This window comes from Harpia harpyja, chromosome 1 (assembly GCF_026419915.1).
Source record: "Harpia harpyja isolate bHarHar1 chromosome 1, bHarHar1 primary haplotype, whole genome shotgun sequence".
In the NCBI taxonomy this organism is placed as follows: Eukaryota; Metazoa; Chordata; class Aves; order Accipitriformes; family Accipitridae; genus Harpia; species Harpia harpyja.
The window spans coordinates 73,329,896-73,347,572 of record NC_068940.1 but is presented as its reverse complement, the minus strand read 5'-3'; the positions used below and the strand labels follow the sequence as shown (position 1 = coordinate 73,347,572).

Below are 17,677 nucleotides of genomic sequence, written 5' to 3'. Positions count from 1 at the left end.
ATCACCATGCTAAAATTAAACTTATTTTTACAATGAAATGGCATATCAACTTCATGTGTTATCATGAAGACTGGAAATTGTACACATACAATATCATGATGCTGCACAGTGGTCAACTAACAGTGAAACAACTAAGCCAACACAAGCACCCTTTGACTTCCATTTTGTTTCTTCATTTCAAAAAACGATTTTCAACCAGAAAGATATTTACAAGTAGGAAAATTCTCCAGTTACTAAAATCAACTTATTCAGATAAAAATCTATGGACTTTTACTGCACTTTTTGCCACCTACTAATAAAATAACATAAATGTTGATCTACTCAGCCTTTTTAAGCTTCTTACATGGGCTTACAACTAAATTAGTTTGCAATAAACTTGTGTCACACAAAGTCAGTTACTAAGTACAGTTGAGAAAACAGGGATTAAGCTGCGGGGAGGGAAAGCACTACAACTTTCTGCACCACTGGGGGGAAAAAAAAAAAAAAAGAAATTAAGGCAAAACCCAATGCAGCTTAGTTCCAAGATTACTTTTCATCTGGATAAGTCATCAACAGCAGATATACAGGTGCTCAGCCTGGCCAAAAAATTATTCAAGGCAGTCAAAGATTCCTGCAGACATAGCCAAAAATCCCCAAGCAAACAGGAAACTCAACTGCTACCCAAAATGTGAGAATGATGGTTATGTGTAAGCACAAGAGATTTAATAATGATATTTAATTATAAGAATGCAATAGTTCCTACAAGTTCCTGGTAAAACAAATCCCGTCTCAGATGCCTGTCTGCATTAGATGAAGATAGGTTTGAGAAGGATGAACTCTTGAGAGGAAAAAAGTGAAAATAAAAATGGGAGTTGAAACTGTATGGAAATTCCAAGCATATGCAAGTAACAAGTTACAATCCTAGTGACCTGTCAGCTCCACAGTGTTTGAAGTATTCTCAGTATCTGAAGGCCTTTTAAAAGTATTCAGAATTGCTTTGTCAGCACTAGCTCTACAACCACAAAACTGCATTTAGATGACCTGGAGAAGAGAAAAAGAGCAGCTGTCAGTTACAGATAGTCACAGCACATCCTCCATGAAGATGTATACCAGGGAAATACAAGTGAAGAGAAGCAAAAACTACACTATGTGCTATATAGTTATATATTCTATTTGTGTTATATACATATGCTATATACAAATACTATGGCCACAAACTTGACAAGACTACAAATGCACTAAAAGCACAGCTCAGAATAAAGCTCAACTGAATCCCTGTTTTATTCGTAACACAGCTCTTTCAGACCTGAGGATTAAGTAAGGGCCGCCCAGACTTTACTGCCAGTTTGCTACTGCACGTAACAGAATTTGGCAGTCCAGACATTGAACTGACAGTATGAAGTCCAAAACCAGAGGAATTTATGAGGAGATGGTTTTTCACAGCAGCAGCTCTCATGTTTTTTAGCTGGAGGGGATTCTCTCTTCCCCCTGTCCCCACACTGAGGACTCTTGTGCAGGCACGGTGTACTTTAGGTCAAGAGGGCTACAGCACTGGGCTTTTCACTAGCATTTGTGCTGTCTGCACTTATCACAACAATGAAGTAAGTCTCAGAGCTAGAAGGTTATTCTGGCAGGGATGGACATCATTGTCTCCTGGTGTAAGAGCTATCCCTGATTTTACCTGCAAATGCTAAATATCATGATTCTTTCTAACTAGTCAACTACTAATGAAAGTATCTGTTTAACAAGTTGTACTATCCAAAGGAAACAGCACTGATAATTGCTGCTATTAGCCACTAACTTCCTGATATTTGGCAGGAAACTCAAGCTAAAACTGTTTCCAAGTATAACTCCTAACAGCACTTCCTGCAGAAGTCTTCTATCATCAGTAACAAAGGTAACAACTGAGCATCATGAGCTGCAATAGTAATAATAATAAATAAATAATAATAACAATTACAATAATGATAATACCACCACCATCAAATATAGCCTTTTGTCTAAAAACATAGGAGCAGAAAGGTTAGTGAGGAGAGATCATCAACGGTCTGATTGGCCTCATTGGTCTAATTTTACTGGAGTGAGGTACCTGTGACTTTCCTATGGCAATCTTCAAACTCCTTCCTGCTACCCCATCAGTGCAGCTACAGGCGCCTTATTTCAGCAGAACTGATCCACTGGTTTCCATATGCACAAGTTGATTCTGCTAGAAACTTCATTTAGAGCCAGGACACCAGAGAGAGCAGAGGGCAGAACAGAGCTTACTGCCAGTCCCTTCCCCACCAAGGGCAGAAAAGCACTAATTAACAGCATCCAGCTCCAAAGAAAGGAGACTGAGTGCACAGCAGAAATCAGAGGAACAGAGGAATAATTCTTTTGTTAGAGCTTTTGTATAACAGCGCTACTTAGTTATTGTTGTTTGGTGGTGTGCATTTCTAAATGTAATATCCTACTGTGTTATCAGCACTTTACCCATCACTGATGCATTCCGACAGCTGTGTAACCATTACCACAATGAACTGGGGAAAAAAACCAAATAACTTAAGAGTTTTTAACCTAAGAGTTTTACTCAGCATAATTGTCTAATCTTTTAGTTAAATGCTATTAACTACTTCTAATGAAAGGGAATATACCTTTCTCTGAGTTTAACACTGAGCTACAGGAGGAAATTAATGAAAAAATGGGATACTGGGTATCTCAACTCCTATTAACACTGTCTACCATAGCATCTACAGTCTTGTGGCAGGGATAAGACTACACAATCCATGTCCTTCACAGTAGCATCCCCTCCTTATTTCAAAACTTTTAAGAACACCTAAAACAAACCTTCGGCTTCATAGTGCTTGGTTTTGAAAATAATACTGCTTCAAGTTGGATGACTGTGGGGGTCTATCTTTGAGAAAGAGGTATTAATAGCTAGTGCACAAGGCAATCTAGCAAAAGAGAAAATGAAAAACACTGCTAAATAGTGTAGACAAAACTGAATAATTATGTTAGTTTGAAAGTTAATATAAATATTCCCATAGCAGTTGACTGAAAATGCATTTGGAGTCACATTTCTGAATGCTTCAAGTGATACAACCAACCTTGATAAATACATTTCATGATTACTAGCTGCTAAGAATTAATTTAAAAGATATTTCAATCATAATCTACTTTATCATTACAGTTGCCTACGTCATTTACTTCAGATTGCACAGGCAACTTGTCCATTTGGATTGTAATTAAATTTTAACCCCCACAAGCTCAAGCTGCATTTCCTGCACAACAATGCTAGCATTTTTAATTATTCACAAAAGCATCAAGCTTATATCCCCAAATTAACATTCATTCCAGATTCCTAAAATTTATAACTATTTCAGGAATTAATACTGTTTCAAAAAAAGTAAGAAAATTCTCTCCACAGAGATTCAAAGACTAATGTTTCTAAACCTTGTATACTACATGAAAGTCAATTTCTGCAATGGGGAAAAAAATTAACATCTTGCCCTTCTTCTCTAGTTGACGTCTTTGGTTTTGTGTTATGTACATTATCAACATCTGCTTAGCTCTTCTTACTCAGTCTGTTACATCAGAGTATTTCTCTCACATGCATTACCTCTACACACAGGAGTTTTTCCCAAGCAACGCTTCTATAGGGCAGTTTGGCAGGTTTTACATTAGTAAGGAAAGTGTTGCTAGTACTTGCTTTGTTTTTTTTCCTAGCTTCCATAAATAACTATCCATTTAGGTGTTTATGTCCCTCACACACTGTATGATTCTTCTGGTTCTCCTCTATTTGTGAACAGAAATGGAGATGCCATTCAAGGCTTGTTTTTAAAACATGAACACTACAAAAAACTAATGCTAGATAAAGGAGCTAACGCTCCTCTTTTTTAAGCTTTATGATTGATAGGCAATCCAATTCAATAGCACTAAATAATTGGTTGCTAAGAGGTGGCTAGTATCAACTGACTATAAATACTATCCATTTGTGATTAGGTGAATCCATTTTGCAAGTGACCTTCACTTTTAGTACCTCTAAAGTACCTACCTTGGAAGTCCAAATTCACAATACTTATTCGATTTTAAAAATAGTCCTAAGTAACAGCTCTAATGAACAAGTTAAAGGGTTGAGTATCACAACAAGATTAAAAGTTAAGTCGACCTTTTTTCAAAACTGACTTCAATCTAGAGTTCTAGCAAAGGCTAGCAAGATCTAACGTCTGAAAACTTTCATAACTTTTAAAATATAAAAAAATAAAGCCCGTGCTTTACAGCCAATCACATTTGCAGCTGACATTATTTTATTTGTTTTACACAAATAGCTAGTGATTGAAAGTTGCTGCCCTTGCTTCCCCAAGAGATACTTTGCTTCATCAGGTCTTCTGGTCCACGTAATGTACAAGATCAAACTACCTCTCAGCTGTCTCCTCTAGCCTCCTAAATCCATTTTTACAACTCATTTTTATTATACTGAAGAACAAAAATAAAACCCCCAAATACATTTTTTCCCATTACACCATGGGAGAGAGGATAATGGTCAGGAGGTACACGGTTTGTCATCAGATTTCTACCAATTCCAGTATTTATTTTAATTAAACAAGCATCTGTAAGCACAAGCCTTGTTACTCTTTCTGCATGCTGACTGTGAAGACCCATTCTCTATCTTTCTTACATCAGGCATTGTGGGGCACTGAATTATGTTATTAGGAATTTTGAAATCAGGAGACCATCCACTCTGACTTTTGAAAAGGCTTTTCAAGTCACAAACAACAATTTTGTGAGTACTTTATAATGAAAATTTTGAGGAGATTAGCTGAAGTGGTATATGCATGGAACATTTACCATTTAAAACAAAGCAACCGGACAGTTAGTCAAAGATACCATAGACTCAGTTTTGGCCTTTAAACTAGCCTAAAGTTTACAACTACTCCCGCAACCTGCTATACAAGTTCCCCTTCACCCCCACCCTCCACCAGGTAATTTTCTTATTATTCATTAAATGCTGTACCATTGAGGCAAATCCAAAGTTTTCCCAATAACCCAAACAAAATGTTGACGAGCTTTTTTTTTTTTTTTTTTTTTTTTTTTTTAAAAAGTCCTTAATCTTTCAATCCTCATTCCTAAACGCTGACTATTCCTCACTTGGGTCATACTGCCTAGATTATCACCATTTCTCTCAAATTGTCCTGTTTTATGAGACTCCCATAAAACACAGCATTGCACCCCATTTCTATGAGTCCTACTATTATTCTCATTTCCCTTTCACCTTACTGTTATCTGCTGCAGGGCACACTTGTCCCACACATTTTTCCTTGAACTTCATCAAGCATTACCCCCTGCAAGAAGGCAATAATTGTAAAAACTTCTAGATTACTGTATTTGCTGAAAAATTTGCATTCTTGGAAGGATGGTTCCAATACTGATTCTCTAACATTTTTATTTTGTTTTTTCTGTAAATGAAAAGACAAAGGCAATGTTTATTTTAATACACTTTTAATTCCTCTGAATGAACTAGCACTCAGTACCCTTAATCCATGTTCCCCTTCACCACCTCATTTGAACAAGCATCAGAACCACTCAAAAATAATAGCTGACAAAATTGCCAAGCTTCAGAGGGCATTTGTCCATTTAAAAGCTGAGCTATCATACAGTTTTCTTGCACCTGGTCAATAATCCCTGGTCAACAACTGTAAGCCTGAAGAAAGGAAAATAAATAATAAAGACTAAAATGGTCCTTGGGAGTCTTGGGATTTCAGTAATGACTTGCTGTTGGACCTCACTCAAGTTAAAGACACTAATGTTTTGCTCCTTAGCTCTGTCCAACAGTTTTAAGCAGTTTTTAATCAATTGAAAAGAAGTTTGGTTATTTTACCTTTCCTTGCCCCTCACCCCCTCTGGCAGCTTACTATTGGTACTACTACCACCAATGTGTACCAGTACTGCTCAGAAAACTCTATCATTATTTTAAAGTCATCTTCTACCAGCATATTTGTAAGTAATTTCTTCAATACTTACATGAATTACCTCTCAGTCAAGTAATGACAAGTAACTTGGCAATACTTTTCTAACCGAACTGTCCATATACTACAAAAGCTCATACAGTGCACAAAATACAGAAATTTTAATGATACTAGTTCAGAATCTTTATTGAACCTATTCAAAGAGCATTCTTATCTACACTCACTCACTTAGCCTGTCGTCAGAATTACAAGCCCAGCAGAAGCAGCTGTTGCCCATTTCGACTGCTGGTCCAGTGGCTCTTCCCTCATCCGAAGATGGTAGAAGTGGAATCTAATGTTTCTCCTTTTGCAGTACATTCAGCACCATTTTTTATACTTCTCAGCCCAGACCTGCATTCTACTTCGTGGAAGACCTTATATTAGTTTGCCCAAATGTGCTGGTTTTGGCTGGGAGTTAATTTTCTTCATAGTAGCTAGTATGGGGCTATGTTTTGGATTTGTGCTGGAAACAGCGTTGATAACACAGGGATGTTTTAGTTACTGCTAAGCAGTGCTTCCACAAAGCCAAGGCCTTTTCTGCTTCTCACCCCACCCCACCAGCGAGGAGGCTGGGGGGGCACAAGAAGTTGGGAGGGGGCACAGCTGGGACAGCTGACCCCAACTGACCAAAGGGATATCCCAGACCATATGGCGGCATGCTCAGCACAAAGCTGGGGAAAAAAAGGAGGGGGGGGATGTTTGGAGTGATGGTGTTTGTCTCCCCAAGTAACCATTACGTGTGATGGAGCCCTGCTTTCCTGGAGATGGCTGAACACCTGCCTGCCGATGGGAAGTGGTGAATGAATTCCTTGTTTTGCTTTCCTTGTGTGCACAGCTTTTGCTTTATCTAATTAATTGTCTGTACCTCAACCCATGAATTTTCCCACTTTTACCCTTCTGATTCTCTCCCCCATCCCGCTGTGGGGGGAGTGAGCGAGTGGCTGTGTGGTGCTTAGTTGCCGGCTGGGGTTAAACCACAAGACCCAAACATAATGATTCATCCCTCTACCCTTAAATACTATTTTTATTTAAATAATTTAAGACAGATGAGGTTCTGTGGTAAAGCTGTTAAATATTTGCTTTGCTTCAGGTTACTATAGACTACTTTTCAGAAGAAAACCAGAACATCAGCTTCTTTAAAGAATCAATAATTTTGTACAGCTCCCTTTAACAAAAAGGGGTTTTGTGTGGGTTTGGTGGGTTTTGGTTTTTTGGGTTGGTTTTTTTTTAAACACACGATTAAGGAAATAAAGAATACACTTCATCTGAACTGCATTAAGATTCCTGTTCACCAGTCAAGAAAATAAAAAACTCCAAACTGCTGCTTGCTTACTAGCAATGAAGATGTGCAATAATAAAATTCTCAATATTATTTTAAACATCTGTAGGAAGTTGAGAATTCACTGCAAAATGTGTTTCTTACCATGCCTTTTCCATCTATGCCCTCGGATAGACATGCTAGTCACAGCATTTCTTGATATCCTGGATGAAGTAGGTGTAATTTCAACCTGAATGCATCTTGTACCTTCTTTACTAGATTTCATGGCACCCTGAGGCAGTGAAGCTTTTATTGCATTAGCAACCTAGAACACAAAAGAAGCAGTTAATTTCTTAACGTGAAGATCCAAATTTTAGAAGAATTCTGTCAGGGGATTCTTATTACTCCAAGAAGAATACTGTGTACAATTCCAGTTTAAGGTCAAAAAAACACTAACTTTTTGCACAGGTTATAAAAGAATGCTGGTTGCAATACCTCTGGGAACCAATACTTGCCACTTTTTAAAACAAAGTTTCCAGTTTAAAGATGTGGCTATTACTTCAGAGTGCTTCTGCACTATCATCTAAGCTTTCAAGACTTAGAAGTGTTCTACTGAAAATAGCTTGTTCACTAGGGAAGATGACAAAGTAACTAAGTACATTGAAAATACTTGTGGGTGTGTGTGCATACTTACAGATGTAACTATTCACATGAGCACAGCCACATAGACCTTGTGGGATTTAGGTTCCTGGTGTGATGTTGCATCATGCGTGTTCACAAGAAGGACTTCCTAGACTAAAAATTCTATTCAAAAAATGTTGAAATACAATACCTACCAGCAGAGGTTCTGGATACAGTTCCAGCTGTGCTCTATACAAAATGTCATCCATAGCTTTACGAGCCAGGTCCCATTCTCCATTATAACTACAAAGGTAAATACATACATAATAATAAACATCTATATCAACAGATGAACCTTCTTGGTCACATAACCTTCACAGATTTAGTGTTCCTTAAGAGCTCAATTTAGAGGAGTTGATCTACTTGTGTTCATCAGCAGTAAGCCTGCTATTTAGAGAACTTGTTCTGAAGTAGCGCCTACGGAGACAAAGTTTTATTTTCATTGGCCACCCTGAGCAGTTTAAAAATGACATAATTAGTTATTGATCAGCTAGTCATGAAATATTCTGAAATTCAAACAGGATTATTTTAATATTACTCCACCTTTTTAGTATTCCTGTGTTACTAGTCTGTAATTATTTCAGTTAATAAGAGCTTCACACATTAACATGACTGTCAAAGGGTAGATGACATCAGCATTTCAGAGAAAAAATAAGACCTTTTTTCCTTAACTAGACTGATGTCAAAACTAAGCATGCAAAAATGTGGACAGCAGAGAACAGTTGGAAAAGGTTTTTTTAAGAGATATTTTCACATCAGCAGTTATACCTATTAAGTGCTGTTCTATCCCTCTTTCCCCAATATGAGATAGGTAACTTCAGCCAACTAGTTGGAGAGCTATGTTCTCTTCCTGAGGACCTTATTGCTAGACACAGCATCTGTCCACTAGAAAATAAAACATTTCAAAGGTAGCATGCCTAAATGAGTGTAGAAAGTAAGCTGACATTTCTTTATTTCGTAAGCATATAAAAAAACCCCAAACAACTTACAAGGCATAATAAATCCCTGTTAGCATTTGCACCATGAATTCAGATGAAACTGGAATCCTACTGTTGACTCCCTTGTACTTTCTCACTTGTTGGCGAGGATATCCACAGACACAAATTCTAAAGAAATCATGCATTTGTCGTTAGCAAATAATGTAGAACCACCTTTGTAAAGAACACTACACAGCAAGGTGTTTAGTATGCATTTTAATTACAATAGACCCACAGGAAGGCATCCATCAACAACCCTGTGCTGAAGCAGACTATTTCTTGTTATGAAAGAAGGGTATGCCCTCTACCGGCAGTGTTCAAATGCTTCAAAACAAGAGACGTCCTAGACACTCCTGTTACATTTATACTATAGTGGAACATGGAAGAAGACCGCCAGTAAAAGCCATTCTAAATCCACACATTTGCTGCAGAACGGACAAAAAAAATAAGTTAATGGTATTTAAGGAAATAAAGCAGCATAGCAACTATTAATATTACAGACAGAAACATAAGCGTCATTGCATATAATATGGAAGCTGTATACAAGTTTTCAAGCAAAGAAACCAGAAGCGTCACATTCGTAAAATTATTCTAAAATCCAGTAAAAGTCAGCTTTAGAATTTAGTTCTGAACTAAATTCCACATCAGGCTCTGTAGTCAAAATATTTTGGAAATCAAAGATAAATGGGTAGTTAGATATTTAGTTCATTGGCTATTACTGGACTTCTGGAATGACCTTTAATGACATTAATCAAAGTATTTCCTTCTCCAAACCATAGACTAGAAGGTTTAGTCTCAGAAAGCTTCAGTTCTTCAGCTTCAATACCAGAGAGCTTGTAAAACTCCTCTTAAATACATTTTTTCCAGAAAAAAAATATTGAATTAAGATTGTATTGTAGTACCTTTCAAATTACATCTGTAATAGAGATTTCAGGAGCCTTTTTTTATTACTGCTAACTTTGCCACTAACCTACTGCACTTTTTTCCTCTCCTCCTCTATCCTGCAGCTCATCTTCTGCTTTGGCTACTTAAAAAACCAAAAAACACCCCAAACAAAAACATCCCACAAAAAAACACCACCCCCACAAAAAGCAGACAGCGCCCCCAAGATCTCTATGGCTCAGCAACCCTCCTAGTATGTACTTTGTACCTAGTGTGATCTAAATTTGACTCTTCATGCTGATATCACAGTATCTCCAAATAAAAACAACAACAAAAAAGATTTTAAACACTTCATTAGGAAAGACAGGAAGCCACACTAGTGAGAACATGCAAGGAAACGAAAACATCATGAGATGTTTATAAAGGAAAAATCAAAGAATGGTTTGGGTCAGCAGGTACCTTTAAAGATCATCAATTTCCACACACCAACCCCCACCACGGGCCAGGACATCTTCTACTAGACCAGGTTGTTCAAAGCCCTGTGTCCAACCTGACCTTGAACACTTCCAGTGATGGGGCATCCACAACCTCTCTGGGCAACCTGGTCCAGTGCCTCACCACTCTCATCGTAAAAAATTTCTTCCTTATGTCCAATCTAAATTGACCCTCGTTCAATTTAAAACTGTTGTCCCTTGTCCTGTCACTACAGGTCCTGGTAAAAAGCCCCTCTCATCTTTCTTATAAGCCTCCCTTATATATATTGAAGGGCTGCAATAAGGTCTTCCTGAAGTCTTCTGTTCTCCAGGCTGAACAACCCCAACCCTCAGCCTTTCTTCATAGGAGAGGTGTTCCAACCCTCTGAACATTTTTGTGGCCCTCCTCTGGACCCAAAGGTCCACAAAACAGGTCCATGTCTTTCTTTTACTGGGGACCCCAGAGCTGAATGCAGTACTCCAGGTGGGGTCTCACAAGAGCTGAGGAGAAGGGAAGAATGACCTCCCTCGACCTGCTGGCTACACTTCTTTTTATGCAGTCTAAGATACGATTGGCTTTCTGGGCTACAAGTGCATATTGCACCGTATCCCCAGTCTCTTCTCCACAGTGCTGCTCTCAATCCATTCATCCCTCAGGCTGTACTGATATTGGGGATTGCCCCAACACAGGTGCAGGGCCTTGCACTTGGCCTTGTCAAACTTCATGAGGTTAAGATACCTATGGGTATAGAATACCTACCCTCTATGCACTCATCTGGTATTGAAGGTAATTCCATAAACCCCAGGCTTATGCTGACACTTTATAGAGTTGGTCAACTGCTGCTCTGAGCATCAGTATTTAGCCATAATTCTGGTCTGACACATATTCCCTTGAATCCCTAAAATGCTGTCAGGGTGAGATTTTCAGTAAGCAGAGAAATATGGATGCCAAAACCAGTAGGGAATGAAGAACTAAGATAAAAGTCAAATTGTGTAGTATCAAATAATTCAGTATCCAAACAGTCAACATTTTGAAGTAGAAAGACTTGCTTGCATCTACTGGTAATTTGCTTGGGGTTTTTTGGAGGCTTTTAAAAAATTATTTATCCCGAATTCAATCAAAACCTAATCAAACAGAATAAGCAACATCAGTTTCCTGTCCACAATCCTTAGTTTTTAAATATTTTCCACCTTAAATTTTAGACCAGCATATCTAACAAAGATCTTGTAAAGACTCTTGTAAATATTGCCAAGTGCTCCAATGCTCTCCCACCTCCTCCAAGGAGGAAAGGATCTCACAGGCATCCATTACCTTGTTTTGTTTGTGTGAGGAACCTGGAAACTCTGACTGGTAAAAAGTTGGTGTAGTTGACTTCTAGGTCTCTCTTGGGTTTCCTGAGTTAACGAGAGCATTCTAATTTTTTCCTTAACCCAAAGTCCACTTTCAGAAACCTAGAGATAGACATGTTTACTACCAGTTCCTCCCCTTTGAAAAAGAAATGGATCAAAAATAGACACTGTAATTAAAGCTGAGGTGGGTTGTGGGGGGCGGGCATGTTTTGTTTTTTGAAGTAACAGCAGATTTTGGAAATAGCCAAAGTATCTGTTAGAATGGATGTATTTCTAGTTTCAAGATCTACTATGATTTCAAGAAGTTTCAACTTGCACAGCATCCAAATATATTTAGTAAGCTTGCAATGCAAAATGTACCAAGATTTTAGAAGACGTTCCTGATTTCATTTGGTTAACACACCTACAACTACTTTGATTAAAAACAAACAGTTCCCTTGATAGGACTTCTCCACTTAACAGTACTGCATATGAGCCAGGTCATTGCTTCCCCATTTTGAGATATCAACCCAAAGTTATGCAAGAGATACTTTAAAAGCAAATAATGCAGCTGTAAACTCTTATGAAAAAACAAGTCAAGTTTACAAGCAGCTTTTGGAACCTGAAATTTTTGTTTGAAATTTAAAATAAAAAAAAAAACCACGATTGTATTTCAAGTTGAAAATGCCATTTTAAGTGTAGTCAACCTACAGAAATTACCTTGAACAAATTTGACACAACGACTGAAGAGAAACTGCAGGCATGTAGCTTAAGGCAGCATTGTAACAAAGCAGAAGGAAAGTCAGCACTTCAAACCTGGGATTTACAAGAAACATTAGAATTACATTACCAATTTTATTTTTGAAAAGAAAACAAGTTTACACAGAAATTCGCAAGAGTTATTTGAACAGATCTGGTATTTCGTTTCAATAAAATTGACAATTGAGTAGTTTGGTTCTGTAAGCTTTTCCTCTTCATGTAGTAATATACACTGCTAATCTTTCTGCATCTACATTTACTTGTGTTTAAAAACAAAAAAACCCACCACAAAACACAGCATACACCTATCTACCTTCAGTCTATAACTATATTACAAATTATAAGAAGTTAAGATTCATTAGTGATTCTCAAGCAAAATCCTATTACACAATTTCACCTGTTCTGTGCTGTTAACATCTCCCTCTGAGGATGAGGTCCACTGTATACAACCCTGGACAAACCATGCTGCGATAAAGCTCCTTCAGTGAGAGCCATGGAGCCAATGCTGGAAGGCTAAAGGAAAAAGGGTCATTCAAAACACGTCTGCCTGAAGTCTTACTACAACGCAAGTGAAAATAGACAACAATCAGCATCACCATATTTGTACATAAATTTTCAACAGATTTAAGGTTATCTGACTGCTTAGCCATCTTAGACTTGGGAAGTTATTTTACGCCAGATAAGGTACATGGCTTCAGAACAAGGAATAAAAAAAAAAAACAAAAAACTAGACATAGTTGGTGCATGGATATTATGGAGTTATGACTATTCAGTCCTGAAGAGGCCTCAGAGACCAGTTAGTACTCAGAAGACCAAGAAATATGTTCCTATGTCATCATGCAACACGTTAAAGCTACTTCTCACTTTTATTCTTAACAAACAGGTCTCCAAAGCGTACTGCCTTTCTCGATCAGTAACAACTTTATATTGTAGATGTCACTTACTTCATGATAGACTGAAGGTTTGGACAAAGATGGAATTGTGAAACTCAGCACTTTGCTATGTCCCTCTTTGTCAACTATCTCCTGAAAAAGATAGAAGATACCAATGGTTACACTGTACTACAGAAACTAGACATTCAAAAATGTTAAATGCTAGGTGGGGGTGAATGGTTAAAGAAAGCCAACAAATTATTATAGGGACAGATAGGGATACTATAACAATCCGAGCTACGAGCTAGAAATTATCTCTGTATTTGCTTCCTATTGCAGTGCATTTGCTTTGTTTCTGAAAACTATTCAAATGATTTTGCAAAGGGCACATGCATTTACATATATAGTCCACCTTAAAAACACTAACTGGAAATCTCAGTATGTTTAAACAGTGTTGTCTTTAATTATACACTATTTGCTAATTGTAAAGGTTAATGCTCAATAATTCTGTTCTGAAAACTATTTACCCATCAAGTAATGATGCTACAAGTAATTTGTTTTGGAAATATTATAGCTCTAGAATGACTGCAGCCTCATATGATTTGATAGTAGCAGACATCATAGTATTTGCAAAGGCCCAAGTCTGATAATTCCATACTTATAGAGTTAAAAAAAGCATGGATGCAAAGCTTTGGAGAAGCTACTTTCCTGCAAGATACCACCATAGCAGTATGTTGACAGACTTCTCACTCCTGTAAGTTAGTAGAAGACTAATGGGTAAGGGGAAGGAAAAAAAAAAAGAAGTGCCTACGAATCACAGAAGAACATTGAAGTACTTCAAACAAAAAACTTCAGAAGTTCCAAAGCAGACCTGACTAATAATCAACACCACACAGAAAAGAACTTTTTATTTTTTTCTGCTATATTTCAGCAGCAGATTTCATATAGCCAAAGGTAGAGATTAGAGAGGAGCTTCGGTGTCTCTTAACACCCATGCCTTGGAAGGCTGAAGGACTAACTTCACATAGTAATTATTAAAACTCATGTCTTAAAGTAGACTATGAAGCAGTAAAGGAAGACTGAAAAGTATCAAAAAGTCATACAGAGCTGTTCTGTCTGAAGAGTTATACAGCTCCTCCACTCTCCACATACACCACTGATACCTTAAATTTTCAGTATTGCTGCTGCATCCACAGGGAAAACAGTTTCCCCAATATATGGGAGGAGAAGGGAAGAGAAATTGGGTACATCCAACCTTTTAAAATCTAGAAATATCAATATTTTGACTCTTCATTCTAATCAGATTTGTAATTAAGTTTTAGGAGTGCATTTCAAGATCGGAAGCACATTAGAAAAAAACTGATACATACAGCCAGGAAAGCCAAAAATATCAACTGCATGCAGTACCACTATAAGTCTCCAAGCTGAAGGTAGAACAAACCAGTTCATGATCTCAAGGTTCAGCCACAATAATTCCAAACCCCTGACAACATAGTGAATTTAAAATTATTCTAAGCAATACTTAATTTTTCGATTTCCTTCAGTAAGAAACTGCAGGACTCTGCTGAGCATATTAATTCCCTCAAGTTCCAAGAGACCACTGTACATATTTACAGAAGGACTACTATTTGTATTAGGCTACATCTTTCCTCTTGCTTTTGAAAACATAAAGTAGCTGTTTAAATAGAAAATAAGTATCTAAGCAGGTCACCTATTACCTTTTCAACCTTGTATACTCTCTTCTAGGAGAAAGACAAGCAATTATAGATGTGTCCATCAACCATTTTAGATTACTTCATCATGGAAATAAAGGAGTTAATTGACTTAAGGCTTAAGATATACCAAACGCTTTCCGGGAATGTTTTTCTTCTCAGATATAACTAAGCACACAGAAAGCACATGAAGCCTGTACTCTGCCTAAAGAGGAGTTGAATATAAGGGCTCAGGTTTTTAGGTAGACTCCTGGGTGAAAAAATGTTTTCACTCGCTTGGTAAAGACACTTGAGATTACTTTTAGAAGAAGGATGGGAGATGCTTTCTCCAGATTTTCAGAATGGGAAGAGGAGACTTGAAGTTCATCACTGTTTCACTTCCCAGAAAGCCTTCCTAAAACATCCAGAACATACAAACTGCACTGAAGAGAATTCCAATGGACATAACACTAAGGGTTTCATAATAGCCGTAAAAAGACTAAATGCATAACTAAAATATTGTGCTCTTAAAGGTTCCTTCATAATTCTGTTCTTTAAAGCAGTAATTTAGTAACAAACAGTATCTTTTCATACAAAATATGAAAAAATGTCAAGGTTATTACAAAATGAAAACACACATTTAATTTCTCAAAGCTAAGCAATCTCTTCAGCAGCCAAGTACTAAGAACTTGTTGAAAGTGATTTTTTGTGTTTTCTAGTCAAAATACCCCAGAAAATATTGGCAACCACTTCAAAAGTAGCACCTTAAAGTTCTCAAGCAGAATTTCAGTTTAATCACCATACCAAGAATTAAGTAACAAAAAAATTAAGAAGACTCCTTTGGCTCCTTCAGCCATTAGTGCATTAATACTTTCCAGGTACCACAAAAAGAGCAGAGAAAATATTCACCAGAATAAAAGTTATGTTGCAGATTTCTGATAAGGACACCAATTTGAAGAGTCAAAACTGAGATACTCAATTCAATTCTGAAACAAAATTGTTAATTATTTCCCAGTAAAATACTCTATATTATCCCCCAAAAGCACACAAATAATTTTAGGCCTGAATAATTACATGCGAATACAAACCAAGTTATAAACTCCTAAGAGAAGAGCCTCTATACATCCACTGCTCTGCAAATCTCTGCTGGCTGAGACAGCAAGATAGCACCACATCAATTCCGGTAGAAACTGCAGCGTGAATCGTAGCAATTGTTTCTCACCACTGCGATAGAACTCGAAGAGCTGATGACAAACTGGTTCCAGAAGCTGAAATATAAATTACAATTGTAAATGAATAAAACATTACAAGAAACTGAAACTTTGTGTGGATCAATCCTTTGGACAAAACTGTAAACTGATAAATGTTGTGTTTTAGCTACTAGGGAGTGACTGATGAAATAACTGCCTAAGTCACCTTACACACTTTTCATCCCTTATAACATACTTTCAGATGATAAAAGTAGAGCCTTCCATCCCATGTGAAGAAAGAATTCCAATGGCTCCTTTCTCTCAGTTTTGGCTCACTTCCTCCAGCCACAAAGGCATATAGAGGATACTTGTTATCACCACACTTCGTACCATGCCCTCAATATCTCTAATATACAGGAAAAGTACCTGAACAAAAGGTCTTGCTATTCTAGAGCTCCAGCAGTGTACACACAGATTGCTAGAAGCTTTTACCCACGAAGTGAGAAGAGCAGCATAACACTCAAACTATTACAATAACTTAGTATACAGTAGAATTAGATCACTTTTCCACTCTCATTAAAATCTTCTAGAAACTTCAATGTATTTATAGGTTTGAGACAGAAATTGGAAGCCTCAAGTGTAATTTTACAATCAAATTTGTTAAGCTGATATAAATGGAAGTAATACATTGAATTGGAAGTGTTGAGCTAGAACAAGTTAAAAAAAAAAGACTTAAAAACAATTAAGCAATCAGCTTGCACTGTGTTTGTGGGTTTAATGTGCATTCTTGTGCTACCACCTACCTCTGCTAGAGGACAAAACATAGTGTTAACCCTCATGTGTCAATGTATGGAAGTTATATTTTTATTTTGTCACCTAGATAGGAGAATTCCTAACCTATGTGGAAAATACTGTCAAAACCAGCAGGCAATTTCAAAGCCAGCTGAACTGGACACTGAAGTCTCAAGAAAATCTCAAAAGTACATGCTCAAAAATACTTTTTCACAGCAAACACAGCAAACCATCAATAAGAGTTTGGAACTGTAAAAGGATTTCTTCTTAAAAAAAAAAAGTGAGGTAGAGATGGGAAAAGGGGGATTTTTAATTCAATCTTCTAAATCATTTGTTTGCAAGTAATAACAAATAGGAGGACCCTATCATCTAAGAAACTACTCCCTGAAAAAGAATCTAGGCAGTTGATGCATTTATATTAGCAAACTTTACAAAATGAAATGTGAGATTCCAGCTATTTAGAATTCATTTTATCAGCTCCAGCTAGTATATAAAAAAAAAGCATTACATAAAATGTGACATTCTCCACTTGCAAATCTCTGAAAGACAGGATTCAAATGTAACATACCTAAAGGACTAGTTTTGCTACCTTGTTTCTTACCTCCAAGATTTAATGTCTTAACAGTTCATCAATATGACTCACAGAAATAGATTCTAAATTCACCAGGAACGTTTAGGCTAGTAATAGACCTTCACTGAAACGTATTCGTGCAAAAAAATCCCCAAAAGTTTCAACCTGAAATGATGGAATCCAAACCAGACATGCATTTTAGAGTATTTTAGAGATTGCACTGAGAAAAAATACTATAA

The 17,677-nt window shown here is 37.1% G+C and overlaps 1 protein-coding gene across 8 annotated transcripts in view; it reads right to left on the bottom strand.

Annotated features, from left to right (window-relative positions):
* HYCC1 (hyccin PI4KA lipid kinase complex subunit 1) overlaps positions 1-17,677 on the bottom strand; it is a 50,462-nt gene that overhangs the window by 6,046 nt on the left and 26,739 nt on the right. For all 8 annotated transcript variants that reach the window (XM_052800228.1, XM_052800221.1, XM_052800166.1 and 5 more), the window contains 7 exons: positions 15,974-16,153; positions 13,267-13,347; positions 12,720-12,835; positions 12,284-12,379; positions 8,892-9,008; positions 8,058-8,145; positions 7,387-7,546 (listed from right to left, as the gene is read on the bottom strand). In XM_052800228.1, coding sequence (XP_052656188.1) covers positions 7,387-7,546; positions 8,058-8,145; positions 8,892-9,008; positions 12,284-12,379; positions 12,720-12,835; positions 13,267-13,347; positions 15,974-16,153 — 838 coding nt within the window. The remainder of the gene's footprint in view (positions 1-7,386; positions 7,547-8,057; positions 8,146-8,891; positions 9,009-12,283; positions 12,380-12,719; positions 12,836-13,266; positions 13,348-15,973; positions 16,154-17,677) is intronic.